This window comes from Heptranchias perlo, chromosome 17 (genome assembly GCF_035084215.1).
Source record: "Heptranchias perlo isolate sHepPer1 chromosome 17, sHepPer1.hap1, whole genome shotgun sequence".
NCBI lineage: Eukaryota > Metazoa > Chordata > Chondrichthyes > Hexanchiformes > Hexanchidae > Heptranchias > Heptranchias perlo.
In genome coordinates, this window is record NC_090341.1 from 30,051,399 (window position 1) to 30,073,139 (window position 21,741).

Here is a 21,741-nt window from a genome sequence, read left to right on the forward strand (position 1 = left end):
GGATTTAGTGTATTTTGATTTATCAAATTTCTTCTCAAAAATATTTTACTGCCCTCCTGTAATTCACCATACCATGCATTCTAAATCTCACCTGGGTTATTTTGAGGGGTGGGAATGAAAATAACTGAGTATCTATGGCATAGTATTTCCCAGATTATAGCTATAAAAAAGATTTGAAATGATAACCTCCCCTTCCACCGCTCCCACCCCCCAGCTCTTAGCCACTCCATAATGTTTGGTTGCGAAGCAACATTAACAGAGATTTTGAAACATGTTGCTTGTCTGCCTTTGCAGATTTTCCTCTTTGTTGGGCTTGGGGAAGGATACTTGTTGGATTTGAAGGGCTTGTTGTCTTTGAAGGGCTTCTCCAGCTCTGCATTACTGAGCTTGCAGCTGCAGTAGATGTAGGTCCAGTGTAAGATGCAAAATTGGTGGCATGAGACATTCCCGGCCTCACACCTCAATTTCCTCTTTATTTGCTTGTGCTGCGCCCGAATGGAGGGGTACTTGAAGAAACCTGGCAGTGGGTCTTGCACCAGGACCCTCTGCTGCAGGTAAGGATGATCTTCAGTCCTCAGGACCTTCTGGCTGCTGCTCTCCACCAGTCTGCAGGCTTAAAATTGTGGAGAATCAAAAAGGTTTTGACTTGTTGTTTTTCCTTCCCCCTGCACTCCCCTCATATTTTTGGATAGGTTTCAAGTGTTCCACCATTAAAATAAAATACCTACCTGTTTCAGAATGTTGAATTACTTATCAATATCAATGCCCTAATTCTGCTATTTCTGATAATGTACAGACAGAGAAGATTTACTGATGTCCTGTTACATTAGAATTAAGATCTCACAAAAATATCCCCTAATGTGTATTATCCATATGGACCAATTGAATGCCTCACAAGTTATGCTTTCTAAAGATAACCCCACTTATATGTTGACTGATTTCTTAGAGCTTTATTGAGCAGCAATCCTGCTTTATTTATGAGCATTATTTCCTTTAATGCTTAAAAAATTACTGTAGTCTTCACAGTAAACTGATAAAATACATTTATATTGACAATATAAATGTTAAAATACATTTATAACAATGGAATCATGCTATGTTCTGTTGAGAAAATTTTAACCTGTTCAACACAAAACATATTTTCTTTTAATCCATCTTAAATTATGGAGTGTGAGGTGAACCAGGTCGGATCGGAACAGAAATGACCTTAGTATATTTAATCAGTTAATACTGGGATGAACATCAAAGCACAGTACATTGGATTTGCTACAGTGACGATATGGTCAAACTGAGAATTTGGGATAAGTGCAAATTCAAGCCAGTGCAAGTTTGCTTGATGTTTGGGCTTATGTGAAATGAATGATTTCTTCATTCTACAGAAAAGAAATAAACCCTAATCGACAGAGCTCTCACAGCTGATTGCAGTTGAAGTGATCTGACTGCCACTTTTTTTGATTCATTCATGGGATGGCGGGGTCTCTGGCAAGGCCAGCATTTATTGCCCATCCCTAAGTGCCCTTGAGAAGGTGGTGGTGAGCTGCCTTCTTGAACTGCTGCAGTCTGCGTGGTGAAGGTACTCCCACAGTGCTGTTAGGTAGGGAGTTCCAGGATTTTGACCCAGCGATGATGAAGGAACGACGATATATTTCCAAGTCAGGATGGTGTCTGACTTAATCGGCTGGAGGTCAGATCAGGTCAAACTGACCTGAATAGCCAAACCAAGCCCAATTATTTCAGTCCTATTATGTGGAGGAATGTACAATAAACCCCTAAAAGTTGCTGTTAAGTTGGGTGAGGGATCATCAGTTGCAGCTGATTGAACTGAGTGCAGCTGCAAAGCAGATGTTTTCCCCTTTTCATTCTCTCAGCGTAGCTGCTCAGTTCTGTGCATCCTTCTCCAGCTTGGAGGGTGGGAAAATGGGTGTTACATTCAGTTACTTCTTTTGTATGTTAGGTTCATAATAATAGGGGTAGGTGTGGCAAGGACAGATGTCTCCCAAAATTGAACCTGATGGTTCCTGGCATCATAGTTTGGAGGAATTGTACCTGGGGTATCAACAAGGATGTCACAGATTTTGCAAAGCTTAATGCATACTCCAGCATCCCTGGTTTGACAGATGATGGGTGGACCTATATTTCACCTTCTGTTTACTGTGTAAACTTTTGAATTGAAGCAGATTGCTGAATAACAGCTAACATAAATGTGATGTTTTGGCACAATCAGCTAATCCTACTGGTGGCCAACCACATAGAATCATAGTAAGGTTACAGCACGGAAGGAGGCCATTCGGCCCATCGAGTCCGCGCCGGGATTCCATCCATTTGATGTTGAGGCAGGTAGGCTCAGGCATGTAGTAATCTTTCCTCATCAAGTTTACTGCCCTGCATGGCTTTAGACTTTATTGTCCACATATGCAAGATAGGTTCCACCTTCAGTACCGCAAACAGAGCCAAAGTATTCCATCAGACTTAATGCTGAACAGTTCTACGGAGGACTAAAGAAAAAAAGAGATCTTTATATATGTGGCAATACTGAGGATTCATGTCAGTAATCAGATGATTGAGCATTTCATTTCCAGCTATATTATGGGCAGCTTGTGGTTGCTTACCACTAAACATTCTTCTCCACCCAGAGTACCTGATGGTTCTGGTTGTCTTCTTCACAGTACTACCAGTACCTCATTTTCAACTCCTAAACTGTTGCAGTCTTCACAAGTATTTGACAAACATTTTTTTGTTCATTTACAAATGCGCGATGTAAATCATGTTCAAATACATTATCCCATCATTTGTGCATGATGGAATCATTGTGGTGATGATGCACGGTTGCCCTTCACTTGGATGGGCCAACACCAATTGACAGAAACAGTTGAAGTAGATGACTAAGAAAAATATGTAGTTCCTCAGATAGAGTTTTAACTACCCAAACCTCTGTGCCTTTGTAGCCCCAACTTTTCTGGGATTGAGGTATTTAACTTTCTTGTGCCTAATCTTGATTTTTGCTAAATGGTGTTGGAATTTTGATGTTTGATCTTGAACGTCAACTGAATTTTCGGCAAACATACTGTTCAGCAACTCAGCTTTGCCTGCAGAGATGCAACACAAGACCTGCACACATCTCAGGAGGATATTGAGTTAGATACAATGTTTGGAAAAGATTTGGTATTCTCAAAACCTGTCCATGGTCTTCGGAGCAGGCCTTGTACTGGAGCCTCTGGTTAGCTGATGGTTTTCTCATATTATGACTTGGTATGGGATAGATTTTCTTGTCCTTTTGATCTTCCCTATCTGTTAGGGCATTCTAGTTTCTGGCTAATGCTGCAGCATTTTTGTCATTAGAACAGGGCTGTAGCCCATTGCTAATATTTAGCTGGTTTGACATGATATGGTGTTCTGTAATGTTAAATATGGTCTGCTTGGGCTGAACATAGATTTGATTGATAAATGGGAAGTCAGCCTGAGCAAGCAACATCTTGTTCCAATTGGTCTGGGCATGTACTAAATTTCTTATGCTTGGTATTCCTTTTGAAATATTAATGAAAGATACTTTGAAGCAGACCAATTGGCAATCAGATGTGCCAACTAATCATCAAAGGTATAACATCAGTTAATGCTGTATCTAAGCCACTGATGTCCAAGGCTTGGCCTGCAAACTTCTTTGATCTGGCCTACGGGGCTCCTGCTGGTTCTCCTCTTCTTTGTGCTTGTGTATAAAGCCAACTTCATCACCTTCAAACTGTTTAAAGTTCTTGGCACACTGCACGCCATATTGGACTCTTCAGCGCCCGTCTTTCACCTGAAACACAGGCTCTGTGTTCAAACTTCTACGCCTCTGTCTTTTATCAGTACACTTAAAGGAGAACTGTTTTCACAAGTATTTCGCTAATCTTCTTTGTTTATTTACACAATTGAACAGTGTAAATCACATTGAAATGCAACGCTTCATCACTTGTGTCTGCTATCAGGAGGATGAAAAGGCATGCATGCTGCTCTCCTTCTCCAAACAAAAGGAGGTTTGTCAAAGTCTCTGTCATAAAATGTGGCCAACCTAGTTGTTTTTCTTAAGGGTTAAAAGATAATCGCTGTGAATTTACTCGCTGTTTATCTTGGCGTCCGCTGATCTCCCACCAAAGTTATGGAGGCAAATCAGGAGAAGGCCCGAGAATTTCATGGCAATTCTGTTTTTAGTACTTGGGAGTATTCAACAATTGGCCGCAGCAGCACTTAAACAATTGTGGGGGAAAGATTTCTTCTGTGTGTTGTGTAACAAAATTGTAAATCGTTAAAAGAGCGGGATTACAATTTTGTTCTACTTGAATATTGGAACTTCTTTCTGCTTTAAATATTTCTCATTTTAGAATAACAATGAGAAATGGTCTTAATGTTCAGTGTATATTTTTGTCATTTGGGTTTTGTTTCAATATATGACAATATATTTGTAGACTATTGTGATTCTTAAAATGTTTTAATAATTTTCCCTATTTAAGAAATCTGCGATTGAATTATTGATTCTGTACTGAAATTGACACAAACTTTACCTTTTTTTTTACAGTTGGTAACTCAGTGCAATGCAAAATTTATAGAGTGCTTCAGTGCCCAGAAAGAATGCAATAAAGAGAAGAATAGAAACTCCTCAGTTGTGCCATGTAAGATAACCTCTGACTTGGGGCCTGAGAAACTTGACATTTTTGCAATTCAACTATTTTGCATATTTTAAGATTAATCTTAAGAGTGTGTACCTTGGCACTGAAGATTTACAATTATTGACTGGAGAGTGGAAAGAAATATATTTTGGATATCTATTCTTTAAGACATCCTATTATGCCAAGCGTATTAGCTTGATTTCTGTGGTTAAAATAGCTGAATAACTCATTGAACTGACAGTGCTTTTCCCAAATGCTGCTAGATAATACTTTTGCAAAAGCCAATTTTAAAATTTGCATGAATGTGACTAAGAGTCTTCAATATAAATTTCTAGCTTTATAGTACAACTACTAAACTGTATTACTTTTCTTCTTGGGAGGGAGTAGTGTGAGTGAAATGGCATTATTTTTTAACCAACCTTCTGCTCTGAATTATTTTGTGGTGTAATCCTATCTTTCAGCTGAACGAGCTCGGGTAGGCCTCGCACCATTACCTGGGACAAAAGGAACAGATTATATTAATGCCTCCTACATCATGGTGAGTTACAAGCACTGAGAATTTTATTTCCCCAGGTTGTTTAATAAACATGTAAAGTCACAAACAAAATATAAGGTTGGAAAAAAAGTCATCAATTGTGCATATAGCCTGTTATAATTGTTGTTCTAAGCAGCAAAATCTGTTTGGTTATTCTTTTAAAATAATTTAAATAATGATGGGTTACAGACTAAACCATTCTAAAAAGTTAAAACAGGACAAAAACTGGCCCATTTTGTTTTTTAGACAAGTTAGTTGCTTAATCTGGAGTCTTGAATGCCGAAGAAGTTGCTTCTTTTCATTCCTGTCACTTGAAAAGATGATTGATACAGCTACATTTTGCTCTCATTGATCTTACAAAGTGTTTTCCTGGGAATAACTGAGTCTCTTTACATTTGGATATCTAATTGAATTAGTGAGTTTTTGTTGTAAATGAAAAAGGATCATGACTTTGTGAAATATAGCTTTGTTGACTTTAAGAATGTGGTAGCACTCTTGCCTCTGAGTCAGAAGGTCGTGGGTTCAAGTCTCACTCCAGAGACTTGAGACCATAATCTAGGCTGATACTTCCATACAGCACTGAGGGTGTGCTGTGCTGTTGGAGGTGCTGTCTTTCAAATGAGACATTAAACCAAGGCCCATTCTGCTCTCAGATAGACATAAAAGATCCTATGGTACAATTTGAAGAAGAGCAGGGTCGCTCTCCTGATGCTCTGGTCAACATTTATCCCTCAACCAATATAATTTAAACAGATTATTCGGGCATTTATCTCGTTCTGTTTGTGGGACCTTGATGAGTGCCAATTGGCTGCTATTTGGTTTGCCTACATTACAACAGTGACCACGCTTCAAAAATATTTCATTGGCTGTGCAGTCCTCAGGGACGTCTTGAAGACAAGAAAGGCATTTTACAAATGCAAGCTCTTTTCTTCTCTTGTGCATATAATTTCCTTTCATAACTAAATTCTTACTCCATAGTGAACTAAATAGATTTCACTTATATTCTCTATGTTGTGTTTTTCTTAAAGCCAGAACAAGTATATTTTTAAAAAGTTATTAAATTGAAATTTAACTCAAACAGACCATGAAAGGTTCTGATTTCTCACAAGAGCTTGTATATTATTGGAGAAATGTGCTGTATTGAAGTGCCTTATCTTTTCAGTGTGCTCCTGATCATCACATAGACAGTAGTGATTAAAATGTCTGTGTATTTTTTACAGGGATATTACAGAAGCAATGAATTTATTATTACCCAGCATCCTTTGCCACACACTACAAAGGACTTTTGGCGAATGATTTGGGACCACAATGCGCAAATTATTGTCATGTTACCAGACAACCATGGATTAGTGAGTATCAAACGTTCGTAGTAATTTTATTCTTTCAGCAGCAGTTTTGTTTTAATTGACTTTAGTTTTGTCTTCTGAATATTTCCCTTACATAAGAACATAAGAACTAGGAGCAGGAGTAGGCCGTACTGCCCCTCGAGCCTGTTCTGCCGTTCAATAAGATCATGGCTGATCTTCGACCTCAACTCCACTTTCCCACCCTATCCCCATATCCCTTGATTCCCCTAGTGTCCAAAAAAATCTATCAATCTCAGTCTTAAATACACTCAATGACTGAGCATCCACAGCCGTCTGGGGTAGGGAATTCCAAAGATTCACAATCTGCTGAGTGAAGAAATTTTTCCTCATCTCGGTCCTAAATGGCTGACCCCTTATCTTGAGACTATGAACCCTAGTTCTAGACTCTCCAGCCAGGGAAACAGCCTCTCACCACGTACCCTGTCAAGCCCTCTAAGAATTTTATACATTTCAATGAGATCACCTCTCATTCTTCTAAACTCCAGAGAATATGGGCCCATTCTGCTCAATCTCTCCTTATAGGACAACCCTCTCATACCAGGATTCAATCTAGTGAACCTTTCTTGCACCCCCTCTAAGGCAAGTATACCCTTGCCTTAAGGAGACCAAAACTGTGCACAGTACTGCAGGTGTGGTCTCACCAGAGCCCTATATAATTGCAGCAAGACTTCCTTACTCTTGTACTCCAACCCCTCTGCAATAAAGGCTGACATACCATTTGCTTTCCCAATTACTTGCTGTACCCACATGTTAATTTTCTGTGATTCGTGTACAAGGACAACCAAATCCTTCTGAATACCAACATTTCTTAGTCTCTCATCTTTTTAAAAAAAAATTCTGCTTTTCTATTCTTCCTACCAAAGTGGACAATTTCACATTTCCCCAAATTACACTGCATCTGCCACTTTCTCGCCCACTCACTTAACCTGTCTATATCTCTTTGCTGAATCTTTGTATCCTCCTCACGGCTTAAGTCCACCTAACTTTGTATCAACAGCATACTTGGATACATTACACTCGGTCCCCTCATCTAAGTCATTGATATATATTGTAAACAGCTGAGGCCCAAGCACTGATCCTTGCAGCACCCCACTAGTTACAACCTGCCAACCCTTGATTAATGGTAACCATTTGAAGTAGGTTTTACTGCAGAATATCTAGGAACCTAATTATGTAATGGCACCTGAATTTTTCATTTAATTGGGATTATAAATATTCAAATCATACAAGTTTGAAACTCCCTGTATGACTGACAAGTTGTTCTAATTATTCTGCTATATTCTAAGAATGCTAAATTTAGTCTTCATTGCTGATGCTTAACTCGCTTTTAAAATCAGAACATTGTTTCTAGTGAGAAAGATTAAATTCAGAAGTGCCAATGCTGCCATTCACCAGGCTTAAAAAATGTGAAAAGGAAGAAATAAAATATGCAGCTGTTCTGTGACTCATTAATTTTAACTCTGTTCCAAGTTGTGGAAAGTATCAGTATCTGCAGTCTTTAAATGCTGTAGCTGAATGTATTTAAATTAGTCAAAGTTTAGTTTTTTAAAAAAGACTGCTCTTGTTTGTTGGCTTCAGATAACATTGGCAGCAGTGTGGGAGTAGGTCACACAACCCACTTCCTCTACAACTATGGCAACAAGGCCAGGTGCACCAAAGTGGGAGGAGCATAAATGCAATTAAGATCAATTACATTAAAAAAGAAAGTTAAAAGAAAGAACACAAGTATAAATTGTAATTGTGGAAAAATATTTTAGGAACTCAGAATTACTATTGTTTTGTAAGAGACCACCCAGCTGAGACTCTCCCCTCTAATATTCCCCCTCCCTTGAGGTAGTTGCCACAGCCTCTGATGAGCACCTCCTCACTTGATACAGCTCAGAACAAGAACTAAGCAGCCTGTGTCTGAGCTAATTCTCAGTGCCACTGTGCATGACTGATGTACCAGGTCTTGTATTCAATAGTCATGTTTTTTTAAATTTACCTTTAATATTGCACAATGTTGGGGCAAAAAAAATTTGAAGAAATATTATTGTTGCACTATTAATTTTGATCCTGAAGAAAACTCAGCACCAGCACGTTACTAAAACACTACATTCTAAATGAAAATATTTATTTCTGTTAAATGGGGAAAATTTGAAGGCGAAGTTGGGCACAGAGGTCCAATTTAGGGGGTTGACCTCCCGCATCCAAACAGCATCGGAAATGTGTCCGAGGCCATATTGGTTCGGGTGTTGTTGAGGCGTTCCTATCATCAGCCAAAAATGGGCAGTAGGCCCCTTGAATATACTAGTTGCGGGCCCAACGCCTGTTTTAAGACCCCTTTCCCAAATTGGGCAACAACTGGGCATAGCTTGTTTTTGCAGTTCCACAGCAACCTATGTAACTTTTTGGCTTTAAACGTTTTTTTAAAACTTGGCTTAATGTGGAGCCAGAAGGAGCAGGCGTGCTCTTCCTGCCTCCACAGCAATGCTGCAGGCCACTGCTGGCGCTCCTCTCGGCCCCCTCTCAATCTCGGTTCCACCAAGGACTGAGCTGAGGGCCACTGCAAACACCGCAGCGGCCTGTTCTTCATCCTCACCTCACCGGCAAGCTTCCTGGGAATGTGCAGTAGACGTCCAGAGCTTGCTGGTCTTATTCAATTAAGTTCAAGGCCTAATATCGATCGGGCCTCAGGCCTACCTGTTCTGGCACAGGGATCATTCCCTGTGACCAGCTCGTGCCGAAGTAGTGGCGCAAACCAATTTACACCCCATTATTTCCGATTAGTTACCAGGACTAACGTATCATGCAAATTTATAGGAATGGAGTCAGGTTTATTTATGGAATACATAGAAATTTAATATAAATTCCCCTTCCCAGTAAACATAAAGAGCAGGTACTTCAGTGAACCTAGTAAAGAGCTACTTCAACTGCAGTACATTACTTCAAAATCAATCTTCTAATTCACGGCCACAAATGGAACCCTGACCTTCACTTAACATGGATTGTCTTGTTTTCTTTTGTGAATCTGACTTGCCATTTTATGCTTTATCCTTTCTGTGCTTGATTAAACAACTGTCAAATTTTCACTTATTTAGAGGCAAAGTTCATTCTTAATATTATGCATGTAGTTAATGCCCATCTCAACCTTAAATAAGCCAATTATTTACTAGCTGAGTGTCAGAACAGCAGCCAAGAAGATGTCAAAATGAACTGTAATAGTCAAAGCAGCTGGAGTGTAAAATGTTTATTCCAACTTACTGAAGTGCCTTCACTGCAGGGGACTAGATTTTGCAATGACTTTATGCAGCACTTGAGCTAAAGAAAATGAGCCAGAGCATATTTTATGGGAATTTTGTCATTAAAGTTGTTAGAAGTATTTCTGAAGGTCTCTTGAAGGACTAAAGGTGATGTTTACAAGTGCTATAAATGCCTTGTTTTAAAGTGCTCGTTGCTTGCTCTCTCTTGTGTGGTTTAGTTTTGTAAATCTCATTCCGCACACAGTGTGTTGAAGGAAATTTAAACCGTCAACATACATGTAGGTAACTTATCTTCATATTATGTTTTTATATGTATATTCAATTATCTATTATAAATTAAAAATAGTGCATGGTCCAAAGGTAGTGCCATCGGTAGGTGGCACTATGAGCATAATATGAACTGACACAGTGAGCATGATTTTCATTTGGAGCCGGGAACCCCACGCGTCCGTAAATGTTCGCGTGGGGTACCCGGAAGCAAATAGAGTGTGCCACAATCTGCGATCGCAACTCAATTGAAGGTGAGTATTTGACCTTCCGGGTTTTTCCCACACCAGGCTGGCTGTGTGTCGACAGTGAAAGGAGCTGCAAATCAGAGAGGTGGGGGGGGGGGCAGAAGGGAGATAGATATCATCGGCCTTGGAAAAAATCGGAGGGGGGGAAAGATGGGGGGAGGGGGTCAGCCAGCCAAAAAAGCTTTTGAAGAAAAGGTCAGCAATAAAAAAAAATAACCAAAGTCAGTGGAGCATCTTTTAAAAGAAAATGTATCCCACTCAAGGAAGAAGCCACCATGCAAGCACCCATGGAACAACCTCCTATCATCACACCCGACAGCCGAATGAAAAGCCCGCACAAACCCCACCCCCCCCTCAACTCCTCCAATTGAAATCATCTGGTGATCCACCCCTACCTCTGAGGACTGAAAAACCTCATGCTGGGACTCCCCCAACAGCAAAGACACCATTGCTCTCTGGCCAACCGCCCCCCACCCAGCAAAGTCACAGAATTGTCAACAACAACCCAGCACACTTGAATTGGTAAACGCACCACTGTCCCTCAATTCTCCAACCCCGCAAAATGGTATAAAAGAGTGCAGTGTCAGAGTTCTCTGGTTATCCCTAGTTCTTGCTATTGGACAGGTAAAGACAGATTCTGGATTGTAGGGAATGCTGAGTCCATTTACAGGAGTGGTTGCAAAATCCCAGAAATGTAACATTCACCCACTGGTAGTTGATTTACAGTCCATGGTGTGAAGCTATATTTTTCTGTAGGAGAGCAGCGGGCATATTTACAACATCAGACTGCCCTGCTGACGGATGACAGATCATGTTGCAGACTCATTGTGCTGCACCTTGGAGTGGGTGATTGAGGGTCCACTCCCAAAATCATCCACACTGACCCTAATATTGTCAACTTGGCTCTGTTAGAAACACTCTCACCTCTGAATCAAAACGTTGTGGGCTCACTACTGTGAACTGCACTGCTGTGTTCTCATTAAACCAAGGTCCCATCTGCTTGTTCCAGTGGTTCAAGATGAGACATTAAACTGAGGGTCTGTCTGCTTGTTCCACTAGTGTAGATGGATTTTATTCGCCACCATTCAAAAGCAGGGAGTTCTCCCAATGTTCCGGCCAATGTTCCTTCCATAGAGAAAAAGCCATTCATCTCATTATTGATGGGACATATGTGATGCAGAATCGTTGCTATGTTTCCTTATATTTACAACAGTCACTGCGCTCCAAAAGTAATTTATTATATGAATTGCAATATGAAAGGCAATAAAGTAATGCTGCTATGATATATTGCTGTTGTGGGAAGATGCCAAGCAAAGGTCAGGCACCTCTCACAATCAAAGGAGAGAAAAATCAGACTGGTCACCGAGGCCTGCTTCCAAACAACTCCCAGCTGTGAGTTTAAGAGCAGCATTGGTAGAAGCCTAGGAGCAGGTTGCCTGTCCAGCCTATTGACTAAGGAAGAGAAAGCATAAATGTGTATCTACTGCTAAACTACTAGGAATCGCATGGCCCCCCTTCCTCCCAGTAGTGCTCCCAAAGCATTCAAATCAATAACAATCCCATATCCATGTTAATGAGTTGCAAGTTTGAGACTAATAAGAATAACACACATCTTGAAAATAATATAGTTGTGAAAAAAGTGCAATTTGGTCAAAATTCAACTGAGTTGGGAGAGTGACCAGGAATATCTCAGTTTTTCATTCCCCCTTCTCCTTTTAAGGAAACACATGGCTTGTGCTCAGTGTCTTTCCTTGGGTGGCATGGCCAAGTTTGGAAACTTGTAGGCTATGTACTATGCTGTGGATTTGCTTGGCTTAATGCCCTGGAGAATCAGCTCACTGTCTTGCCAATATTGAGAACTTCTGGAAAATTGGGCCCTTAGACTCACAACTCCGTTGCGCACTCAAAAATAGCTTGGCAGAAGCAGGTGATGTTACGGAGGTGGAAATAAGCAGTTGATATAGGGGAGGAAGCTTAGTTCAGGTTCAAAGTGGATGTCAAGATTGTGAATAGTGTGCTTCAGACGGAGACAGTAGCCAGAGGGTGGAGTCAGTGGCAAGGATACAGAGATTCTGGCTGGGGCCAACAACGATGGCTCTGGTATTCTCGCTGTTTAACTGGAGGAAGTTGCAGCTCACCCGAGTCGGCATATCTGACAACATAGAAGCTGAGAGAGAGTGGTGCTGAGATGGAGCTGGGTGTCATCACTGTATACGTGGAAGCTGAACCTATGTCTGAATAATTTTGTAAAGAGGCAGTTTGTAGACGAGGAAGAGGAGGGGGTCAAGGATAAATCCTGTGGGACCTCCATAGGCAATTGTGTGAGACTGGGAAGAAAAGCTATTGCTAAAGATGTTCTGTCTATGATTGGCTAGGTACATGCAGAACCAAGTGAGGCACTGCCTTTATACAAAATGGTAAAATAGTGGATCTATCCCAAGCAGTGTTTCCACATCATTGTTTCTCACCAAATGTCCTCTCTTGAAGGCTTTGATTTCTCACTGGGCACAGTTCCATGCACAGTCCGAGCCCTCCAGTGCCTTGCACAAGTGGCCATTATTCATCACCAGGCTTTTTAGCTGTGGAGTAGCATCACAATTGAGCTCAAGCTTGTTCTTACCCATTGTCTGCACTCCTGAACTTTCAACACAGATCACTGGATGGCAATCAGAAGTGGGAACATTGGCCTATTGTCCTTTCCTGAACCCAGGACACTGAGGCTAATTGTAGGACCACTCTGGCTGAGATCAGCTTGTGTAGAAAACTGGGGATTTTCCTTGTCTATGTTGCTCAGCAACTCACTGGATAAAATTATTGAGCCACTGTTGAACTGTGGTGTAGGATTAATGTAAAATTTCCAGGTCCCAATTCTAATTGGATCTAAACGCCACCCAGCCATAAAGACTTGCATTTATATAGGACCTTTCATGATCTCAGGACTTCCCAAAGCACTTTACAGCCAATTAAGTACTTTTGAAGTATAGTTACTGTTGTAACGTAATAAATGCGGCAACTAATTTGCGCACAGTAAGGTTCCACAAACAGCAATGTGATAATACCCAGATAATCTGTTTTAGTGATGTTGGTTGAGGGATAAATATTGGCCAGGACACCATGGAGAACTCTCCTGCTTTTCTTGAAAATAACGCCATGGGATCATTTACGCCGTACTGAGAGGGCAGACGGGCCTCGGTTTAAACTTCCGACAATGCAGCACTCCCTCAGTACTGGACTGCAGTGTCACTCTAGATTTTGTGCTCAAGTCTCTGGAGTGGGAATTACACCACAACTTTCTGACATAGAGGCTACCACTGAGCCACAGCTAACACCACGAGCCATGGTCCTGAAGAGAACATTCAGCTTTTTGTGTGCAGTCAAACGCAACTTATTGACTGGGCTGTTAATAACTTGTACCTGTCTATGTAGCATGACTATTATGATATGGTGTTGGTGTAAAAGTTATACAGTTTCCTAGAGATGAATGATTCCAGACAATTGAATTGAGCTCTAAATACAAACAAATACATAAATGTCTAAAATCTATGGTTCTTTCCCAACAGGCGGAGGATGAGTCTGTGTACTGGCCCAGCCGTGAAGAGTCCATGAATTGTGAAGCCTTCACTGTGACCCTTATCAGCAAAGACATACTGTGCCTCTCTAATGAAGAGCAAGTTATCATCCATGACTTCATCCTGGAGGCCACACAGGTATAGCAAAATGTTGTGAAGTCACATGATTATGACAAGTGATAAACAGAATACTTTTGTACACTTTGAAACTGGATGCCAAGAGGAACAGGAGATAAGCCTGGGGGTAACTCTCCTTCCACATTCTCTTCCCCCACTGTGGACCAGTGTCTTGCTTAGCTATATGATTATGGAGTGGTGTCAAAGGGAAGCCAAGTACTTCTCTCAGATTCTGACTTTGAGTATCTGAAAAATAGTCTGGTCTGATTTTGTTGAACTCCTGGTGGCTGATTACAGAACAGTGAAAGAAGCCCTGGAGCAGGTTGCTTGCCCTGGCATATGATGCATGGCATACAAGCTAAATGAAGACATTATTTAAATAATTGTTAAAACAATGTTACTGAGCAGACCCTAGGTTAATTACTTGAAGTAAATTTCTCAAATCAAAAAGCTAAATGTATATCCAATGAAGATGAGCCTAATAGACGTTCTTCAAATGTTTTTAAAACTGACCTCCAATCTCCAGCAAGCTCTAGTATATTTTTAAATGTCTTTTTTTAAAAAGGAAAATGTGATTTTTTTTCTTAGTATTTGAAGCAATTTCTCTTATGTTCTTTAATAGATGATCAGATGACACCCACTAAAGTTAGAGGGGTCTCTAACCTAAGCCCCATTCTTATCCTAGTCTTGTGTTTACAATACAGTGACCGAGATCAGTATCGGGGGGAGGCTACCGTTTGCACTTGATTATAAGACATGATTTTGAAGCTGGCAGCAACCTAATTAGGTACTCTCGACACACTTCAAATATTTTCTTGTCTTCGAGTATTGCCGGTAAAGACCTTCCACTGATAGTTGCCAAACTGGCAAACAAGAGAGTGGTATTACCAATCTGCTGCCTGATCACCTGTTTGGTTGGGTGCTGTTACCAGCAGAAAAGAGGCCAGGTGGAAGCTGGCTTTTTACCCAGTATCACTGAGATACTGTGCTCCCTGTGTTTCGGCAGCTGTGATCACTGTGGAGTTCTGTCCTCAGCACAGTATAACCGGTGGAAATTATTACCTTTGTTAGTATAGTGAAATACTAATTTTCAAAAATTGTATACTTGATGAATGGGCAGAATTGCTGCGAGACAATTCCTGGGGATCTCCTGATATCAACTTAAAAATAACCAGTTAACGAACGTTAGCAAAAATTAGACTTGGGATCCAAGTGAGTTAATCTAAAGTTAAAAGCACCATGCAGAAAATCACTGCTTACAAAAACACTTTTTTTTACATTTTTATGATTAATTTGTATGATTTTAGATCTGTCTGGGAATGGGAAAAGTAACTTTGACTTTCAGATATCACTGCTGGTCTGGTACCAGCAGCTACTATTCAGTTTGTCAAAGTGTTATATTTAGAAAGAAATAAAATCCTTTCATACTACTTGATCGCTGATGGAGTTGCACACAGAGAGTCAAGACCAAGTGTAGTCTTCAGGTGAGGTGTGGTTTGAGGGTGGGAGATAGTTAGACCAGGGCACACAGATGTAATTCAGCCTGCATTTTTAAAGCATACATTTTGTCTTTATTTTTATATTTCCATTATAAATTTCTATTTCTATGTCTAGATTTATAATGGAAACTACCCATGTAAACTTATGCTGTACGTATGCCCTCCCAGTGGTGGCATTGCAGCACCTCCACTAGCAGGAGGGTATAATTACAATGTGACAAGTTTGCATAGGCAGTTTACATTATAAATATGGACACAAGACTTTATAGTGGAAAAATTTGACAGGAAGTATGCACAGATGGAAGATTTTTAATACATTACTAGTCGATTGTGGCATTGCACGCGGTAAATTGGAGAATCTGACCTTTCTTTTAACCTGTCTTTGTGTTACTGTTTGTCTGTTTCACCTCCTGCTTCTGTCTTCTCTTTTCTTTCTCCATGATTCTGTCCTCTTCTGCTTTTTTTTTCCTTTCCTTTCTTTTTAAGTGGAATGTGGTGGGTGCATGGAATTAGGGAAAAGAGCCACAAATGCCTGCAGACTGCATTTAGGTGCAGTTGTGTGGAAAATCTAGCCCTCAGTGGCCTCTTCCCATCCCCTTCTACAATCACCTGCATTTCTCCCCACCCACTCGCTCCTGTTGTGTCCCCTACCCTTCACTTTCCCTCCCTGCAACTCCCACACTCCACTAGCCCTATCTTTCCCCCTTTGAACTACCTGCCCAACCCCTGTATTCTCCCCTTACCTTTAACCTCTTATCCATTCCTTGCTTCCTGCTCCCAAGGATGGGTGGCAATAAGCCAATGGCCACCTCACCCCATTTCCCTCCTTCCTTCCCTTCCTCCTCCCAAAGAGGTTCTGTTTGCCTTCAAAACTGAACTCTGAGCTCGACTTGGTAATGGTAAGTGACTTGGACAGGTTACAGAAAATTAAACTCCTGACACCTCTTGGTGACAGCAACCACAGTACAATTAAGTTCAACACAATTTGGGATTAAACACTGCTGAGGACCAACAACCAGATGTGAGGAAGAACCAGAATAAGTTGACTGGAGAAATTGGAGACAAATGAAACACCTTCAAAGATATACTGAGAAAAATTTAGGACAAATACATGTTGAAGATTAAGAAGTGTAAGCTCAAAAACATGACCCTAAATAGCTCAACATGACAATCAGAAGTAAGAAAGAAAAGGACGCTTTACAAAGTTTGCAGGGAGAAGGGATATGCAGATCACTGGGAGGATTACAGGAAATTTCAGAAACATGCTGAAAGAGTGCTCAGAGCAGCAAGGAGAAAACTAAAAATAAGTATAGTTGTAGATGCTAAATATAACAGCAAGAAATGCTTCCCATACCTTAACAGCAAGGGATAGTCATGGAAAAGATAAGAAGCCTAAAGAATGCCAGTAAGGGTGAAATGGAGGATGAGTGGAGAAAAGTTACTATACTGAATGAGTACTTTCTTAAAGTATTCACCAGAGATGTCAATACATGTCCCACTGTGACAGAAATCATCAATGCAGATTTAAGTACTTTAGTACCTCCATCTTGTTGATGTTCGGGAACCTTGTGGATAGATGATATTTATTCCAGGCTATTAAGAGAAACCAGTGATGAAATTTGTAAAGTTCTAATGATCTTGAGTGCGCCGATGAATGTTGGGAGCAAGAAAGGAGACCAATCTAATCAGACTACAGGCCTGTCCGTCTACAGTAATGGAATTGATCATTAAGAACAAATTTCAGGAGTGCAGTTGCAAAAAAACTGAATAAATTACAGCCGTAATGCTTTTGTAGGGGACTATGCTTCCTAATGAGCAATGCAAAACCATATGACGTGGTGTACTTACGAAAGGCTACTATGGAAAGCAGAGGGTACGGTAGCATAGTGGTTATGTTACTGGACTAGTAATCCAGAGGCCTGGACTAATAATCCGGCCACGGATGCTGGGGAATTTAAATTCAATTAATTTAAAAAATATTAGTATCAGTAATGGTGGCCATGAAACTACCGGATTGTCGTAAAAACCCATCTGGTTCACTAATGTCCTTTAGGGAAGGAAACCTGCCGTCCTTACCCGGTCTGGCTTAAATGTGACTTCAGACCCACAGCAATGTGGTTGATTCTTAATTGCCCTCTGAAATGGCCTAGCAAGCCACTCAGTTGTAAAATCTCGCTTAAAAAAAGTCATAATAAGAATAAAACCGGACGGACCACCCGGCATCGGACCACGAGGGACTGGACATAACAAAGGCAAACCAAGCCCAGTCGACCCTGCAAAGTTCTCCTCACTAACATCTGGGGACTTATGCCAAAATTGGGAGAGCTGTCCCACGGACTAGTCAAGCAACAGCCTGACATAGCCATACTCACAGAATCATACCTTTCAGCCAACGTCCCAGACTCTTCCATCACCATCACTGGGTATGTCCTGTCCCACCGGCAGGACAGACCCACCAGAGATGGCGGTACAGTGATTTTCAGTCAGGAGGAAGTGGCCCTGGGAGTCCTTAACATTGATTCCCGACCCCATGAAATATCATGGCATCAGATCAAACATGGGCAAGGAAACCACCTACCGTCCTCCCTCAGCTGAAGAATCAGTCCTCCTCCATGTTGAACACCACTTGGAGGAAGCACTGAGGGTAGCAAGGGCACATAATGTACTCTGGGTGGGGGACTTCAATGTCCATCACCAAGAGTGGCTTGGTAGCACCACTACTGACCGAGCTGACCGAGTCCTGAAGGACATAGCTGCCAGATTGGGCCTGCGGCAGGAGGTGAGCAAACCAACACGAGGGAAAAACCTACTTGACCTCGTCCTCACCAATCTACCTGTCGCAGATGCATCTATCCATGACAGTATTGGTAGGACTGCACAGTCCTCGTGGAGACGAAGTCCCGTCTTCGCACTGAGGACACCATCCAACGTGTTGTGTGGCACTACCACTGTGCTAATTGGAATGGATTCAGAACAGATCTAGCAGCTCAAAACTGGGCATCCATGAGGCCATCGGCAGCAGCAGAATTGTATTCCAGCACAATCTGTAACCTCATGGCCCGGCATATTCCTCACTCTACCATTACCAACACGCCAGGGGATCAACCCTGGTTCAATGAGGAGTGTAGAAGAGCATGCCAGGAGCAGCACCAGGCGTACCTAAAAATGAGGTGCCAACCTGGTGAAGCTACAACTCAGGACTACATGCGTGCTAAACAGCAGAAGCAACATGCTATAGACAGAGCTAAGCGATTCCACAACCAACGGATCAGATCAAAGCTCTGCAGTCCTGCCACATCCAGCCGTGAATGGTAGTGGACAATTAAACAATTAACGGGAGGAGGAGACTCTGAAAACATCCCCATCCTCCATGATGGCAGAGTCCAGCACGTGAGTGCAAAAAACAAGGCTGAAGCGTTTGCAACCATCTTCAGCCAGAAATGCCGAGTGGAGATCCATCTCGGCCTCCACCCGATATCCCCACCATCGCAGAAACCAGTCTTCAACCAATTCGATTCACTCCACGTGATATCAAGAAACGGCCGAGTGCACTGGATACAGCAAAGGCTATGGGCCCCGACAACATCCCAGCTGTAGTGCTGAAGACTTGTGCTCCAGAACTAGCCACGTCTCGAGCCAAAGTGTTCCCATACAGCTACAACACTGGCATCTACCCGACAATGTGGAAAATTGCCCAGTTATGTCCTGTCCACAAAAAGCAGGACAAATCCAAGCCGGCCAATTACCGCCCCATCAGTCTACTCTCAATCATCAGCAAAGTGATGGAAGGTGTCGCCGACAGTGATCAAGCGGCACTTACTCACCAATAACCTGCTCACTGATGCTCAGTTTGGGTTCCGCCAGGACCACTCGGCTCCAGACATCATTACAGATTTGGTCCAAATATGGACAAAAGAGCTGAATTCCAGAGGTGAGGTGAGAATGACTGCCCTTGACATCAAGGCAGCATTTGACCGAGTGTGGGACCAAGGAGCCCTAGTAAAATTGAAGTCAGTGGGAATTAGGGGGAAAGCTCTCCAGTGGCTGGAGTCATACCAAGCACAAAGGAAGATGGTAGTGGTTGTTGGAGGCCAATCATCTCAGCCCCAGGACATTGCTGCAGGAGTTCCTCAAGGCAGTGTCCTCGGCCCAACCATCTTCAGCTGCTTCATCAATGACCTTCCCTCCAGCATAAGGTCAGAAATGGGGATGTTCGCTGATGATTGCGCATTGTTCAGTTCCATTCGCAACCCCATAGATAATGAAGCTGTCCGTGCCCGCATGCAGCAAGACTTGGACAGCATCCAGGCTTGGGCTGATAAGTGGCAAGTAACATTCGTGCCAAACAAGTGCCAGGCAATGACCATCTCCAACAAGAGAGAATCTAACCACCTCCCCTTGACATTCAACGGCATTGCCATCACCGAATCCCCCACCATCAACATCCTGGGGGTCACCATTGACCAGAAACTTAACTTGACCAGCCATATAAATACTGTGGCTACGAGAGCAGGTCAGAGGCTGGGTATTCTGCGGTGAGTGACTCACCTCCTGACTCCCCAAAGCCTTTCCACCATCTACAAGGCACAAGTCAGGAGTGTCATGGAATACTCTGCACTTGCTTGGATGAGTGCAGCTCCAACAATATTCAAGAAGCTTGACACCATCCAGGACAAAGCAACCCGCTTGTTTGGCACCCCATCCACCACCCTAAACATTCACTCCCTTCACCACCGGCGCACTGTGGCTGCAGTGTGTACCATCCACAGAATGCACTGCAGCAACTCGCCAAGGCTTCTTTGACAGCACCTTCCAAACCCACGATCTCTACCACCTAGAAGGACAAGGGCAGCAGGCACATGGGAACAACACCACCTGCAAGTTCCCCTCCAAGTCACACACCATCCCGACTTGGAAATACATCGCCGTTCCTTCATCGTCGCTGGGTCAAAATCCTGGAACTCCCTACCTAACAGCACTGGGAGAACCTTCACCACATGGACTGCAGCGGTTCAAGAAGGCGGCTCATCACCACCTTCTCAAGGGCAATTAGGGATGGGCAATAAATGTTGGCCTCGCCAGGGACGCCCACGTCCCATGAACGAATAAAATTTTAAAATTCAAGGTAAATGTTGAACATGGATAAAGAACTGGCTGAAGGGAAGAAAACAGCAGTTACTTGTTAAGGAATGATGCCAGGGTAGGAAGCAAATACTGAGTGGAATACCCTAAGCTTCAGTACTGAGGCCCCTTCTGTTCCTAATCTAAATGAATGACTTAGATAAAGAAAGCCAATGCAAACTAATCAAGTTTGCAGATGATACTAAACTGGGTGGGGGGTCGGGGGGGGGGGGGGCAGGGAGGAGCGATATCGATGGATGAAGCAGCCAGGAATCTACAACAGGAGTTGAATAAAATGTGGAATTAGGCAAAGCAGCGGCAAATAAAATTCCGTCGAGGTAGGCGCAAGGTACTACATGTTGGTCGGAATAATGGATGTTAGCATAAAGATAGCTGAAGGTGAAGCAAAAAGGGAACTGAGTGTGAGTTGATTGGGCACTCAGCATGTCAAATCAGTGTGGAGCAGAAATGAACAAAGATTAGAATGCTTTATTATATTGCTAGGTCATTTGAGTATAATTCAGAAGATACCATTATTAAAACTCCACAGTGTTCTTGTCTGATTGCATTTTGGATACTGTGTAGAGTTTTGGTCACCAAGGTATTAGGGAAACATGCAAGCCATGGAGACAGTGTGGAGAGGAGCCATGAGGCTGATCCATAGTACCAAAAGATTGAGTTATCAAGGAAAGACTGCAGAAAGTGAAGCTCTTTAGCTTTAAAAGAATATGACTGTGAGGGATGTAAAAGGTGATAAAAGGCACAGATAAAGTTTATCTGGAGCACTGCACCAAGGTATGCCAAGATACTACAACTAGGGGGCAAAGATTAAAACTGGTGAAAATAAAGTTTCGTAACAAAAACAGAAAATACTGGAAATACTCTGTGGAGAAGACAGGCAACATAACAATTCAGGTATGGACCTTGATCAACGATAATAACAACTTGCCTTTACCTAGCTCCTTTAAAATAGGAAACGTCCCAAGCTGCATCACTGGAGAATAATCAAACAAAAATTGACATTGAGACAAAGAACGAGATATTAGAAGGGTTGCCTAAAGCTTGGTCAAAGAGGTAGATTTTAAGAAGAGTCTTAAAGGAGAAAAGTGAGGTGGTCAGACAGAGACATTTAG

At 42.1% G+C, this 21,741-nt stretch overlaps 1 protein-coding gene across 2 annotated transcripts in view; it reads left to right on the forward strand.

The window, feature by feature from the left end:
* Positions 1-21,741, forward strand: part of LOC137334222 (receptor-type tyrosine-protein phosphatase gamma-like) — a 549,824-nt gene that overhangs the window by 519,981 nt on the left and 8,102 nt on the right. For both annotated transcript variants that reach the window (XM_067998832.1, XM_067998831.1), the window contains 4 exons: positions 4,553-4,646; positions 5,105-5,181; positions 6,399-6,527; positions 13,863-14,009. In XM_067998832.1, coding sequence (XP_067854933.1) covers positions 4,553-4,646; positions 5,105-5,181; positions 6,399-6,527; positions 13,863-14,009 — 447 coding nt within the window. The remainder of the gene's footprint in view (positions 1-4,552; positions 4,647-5,104; positions 5,182-6,398; positions 6,528-13,862; positions 14,010-21,741) is intronic.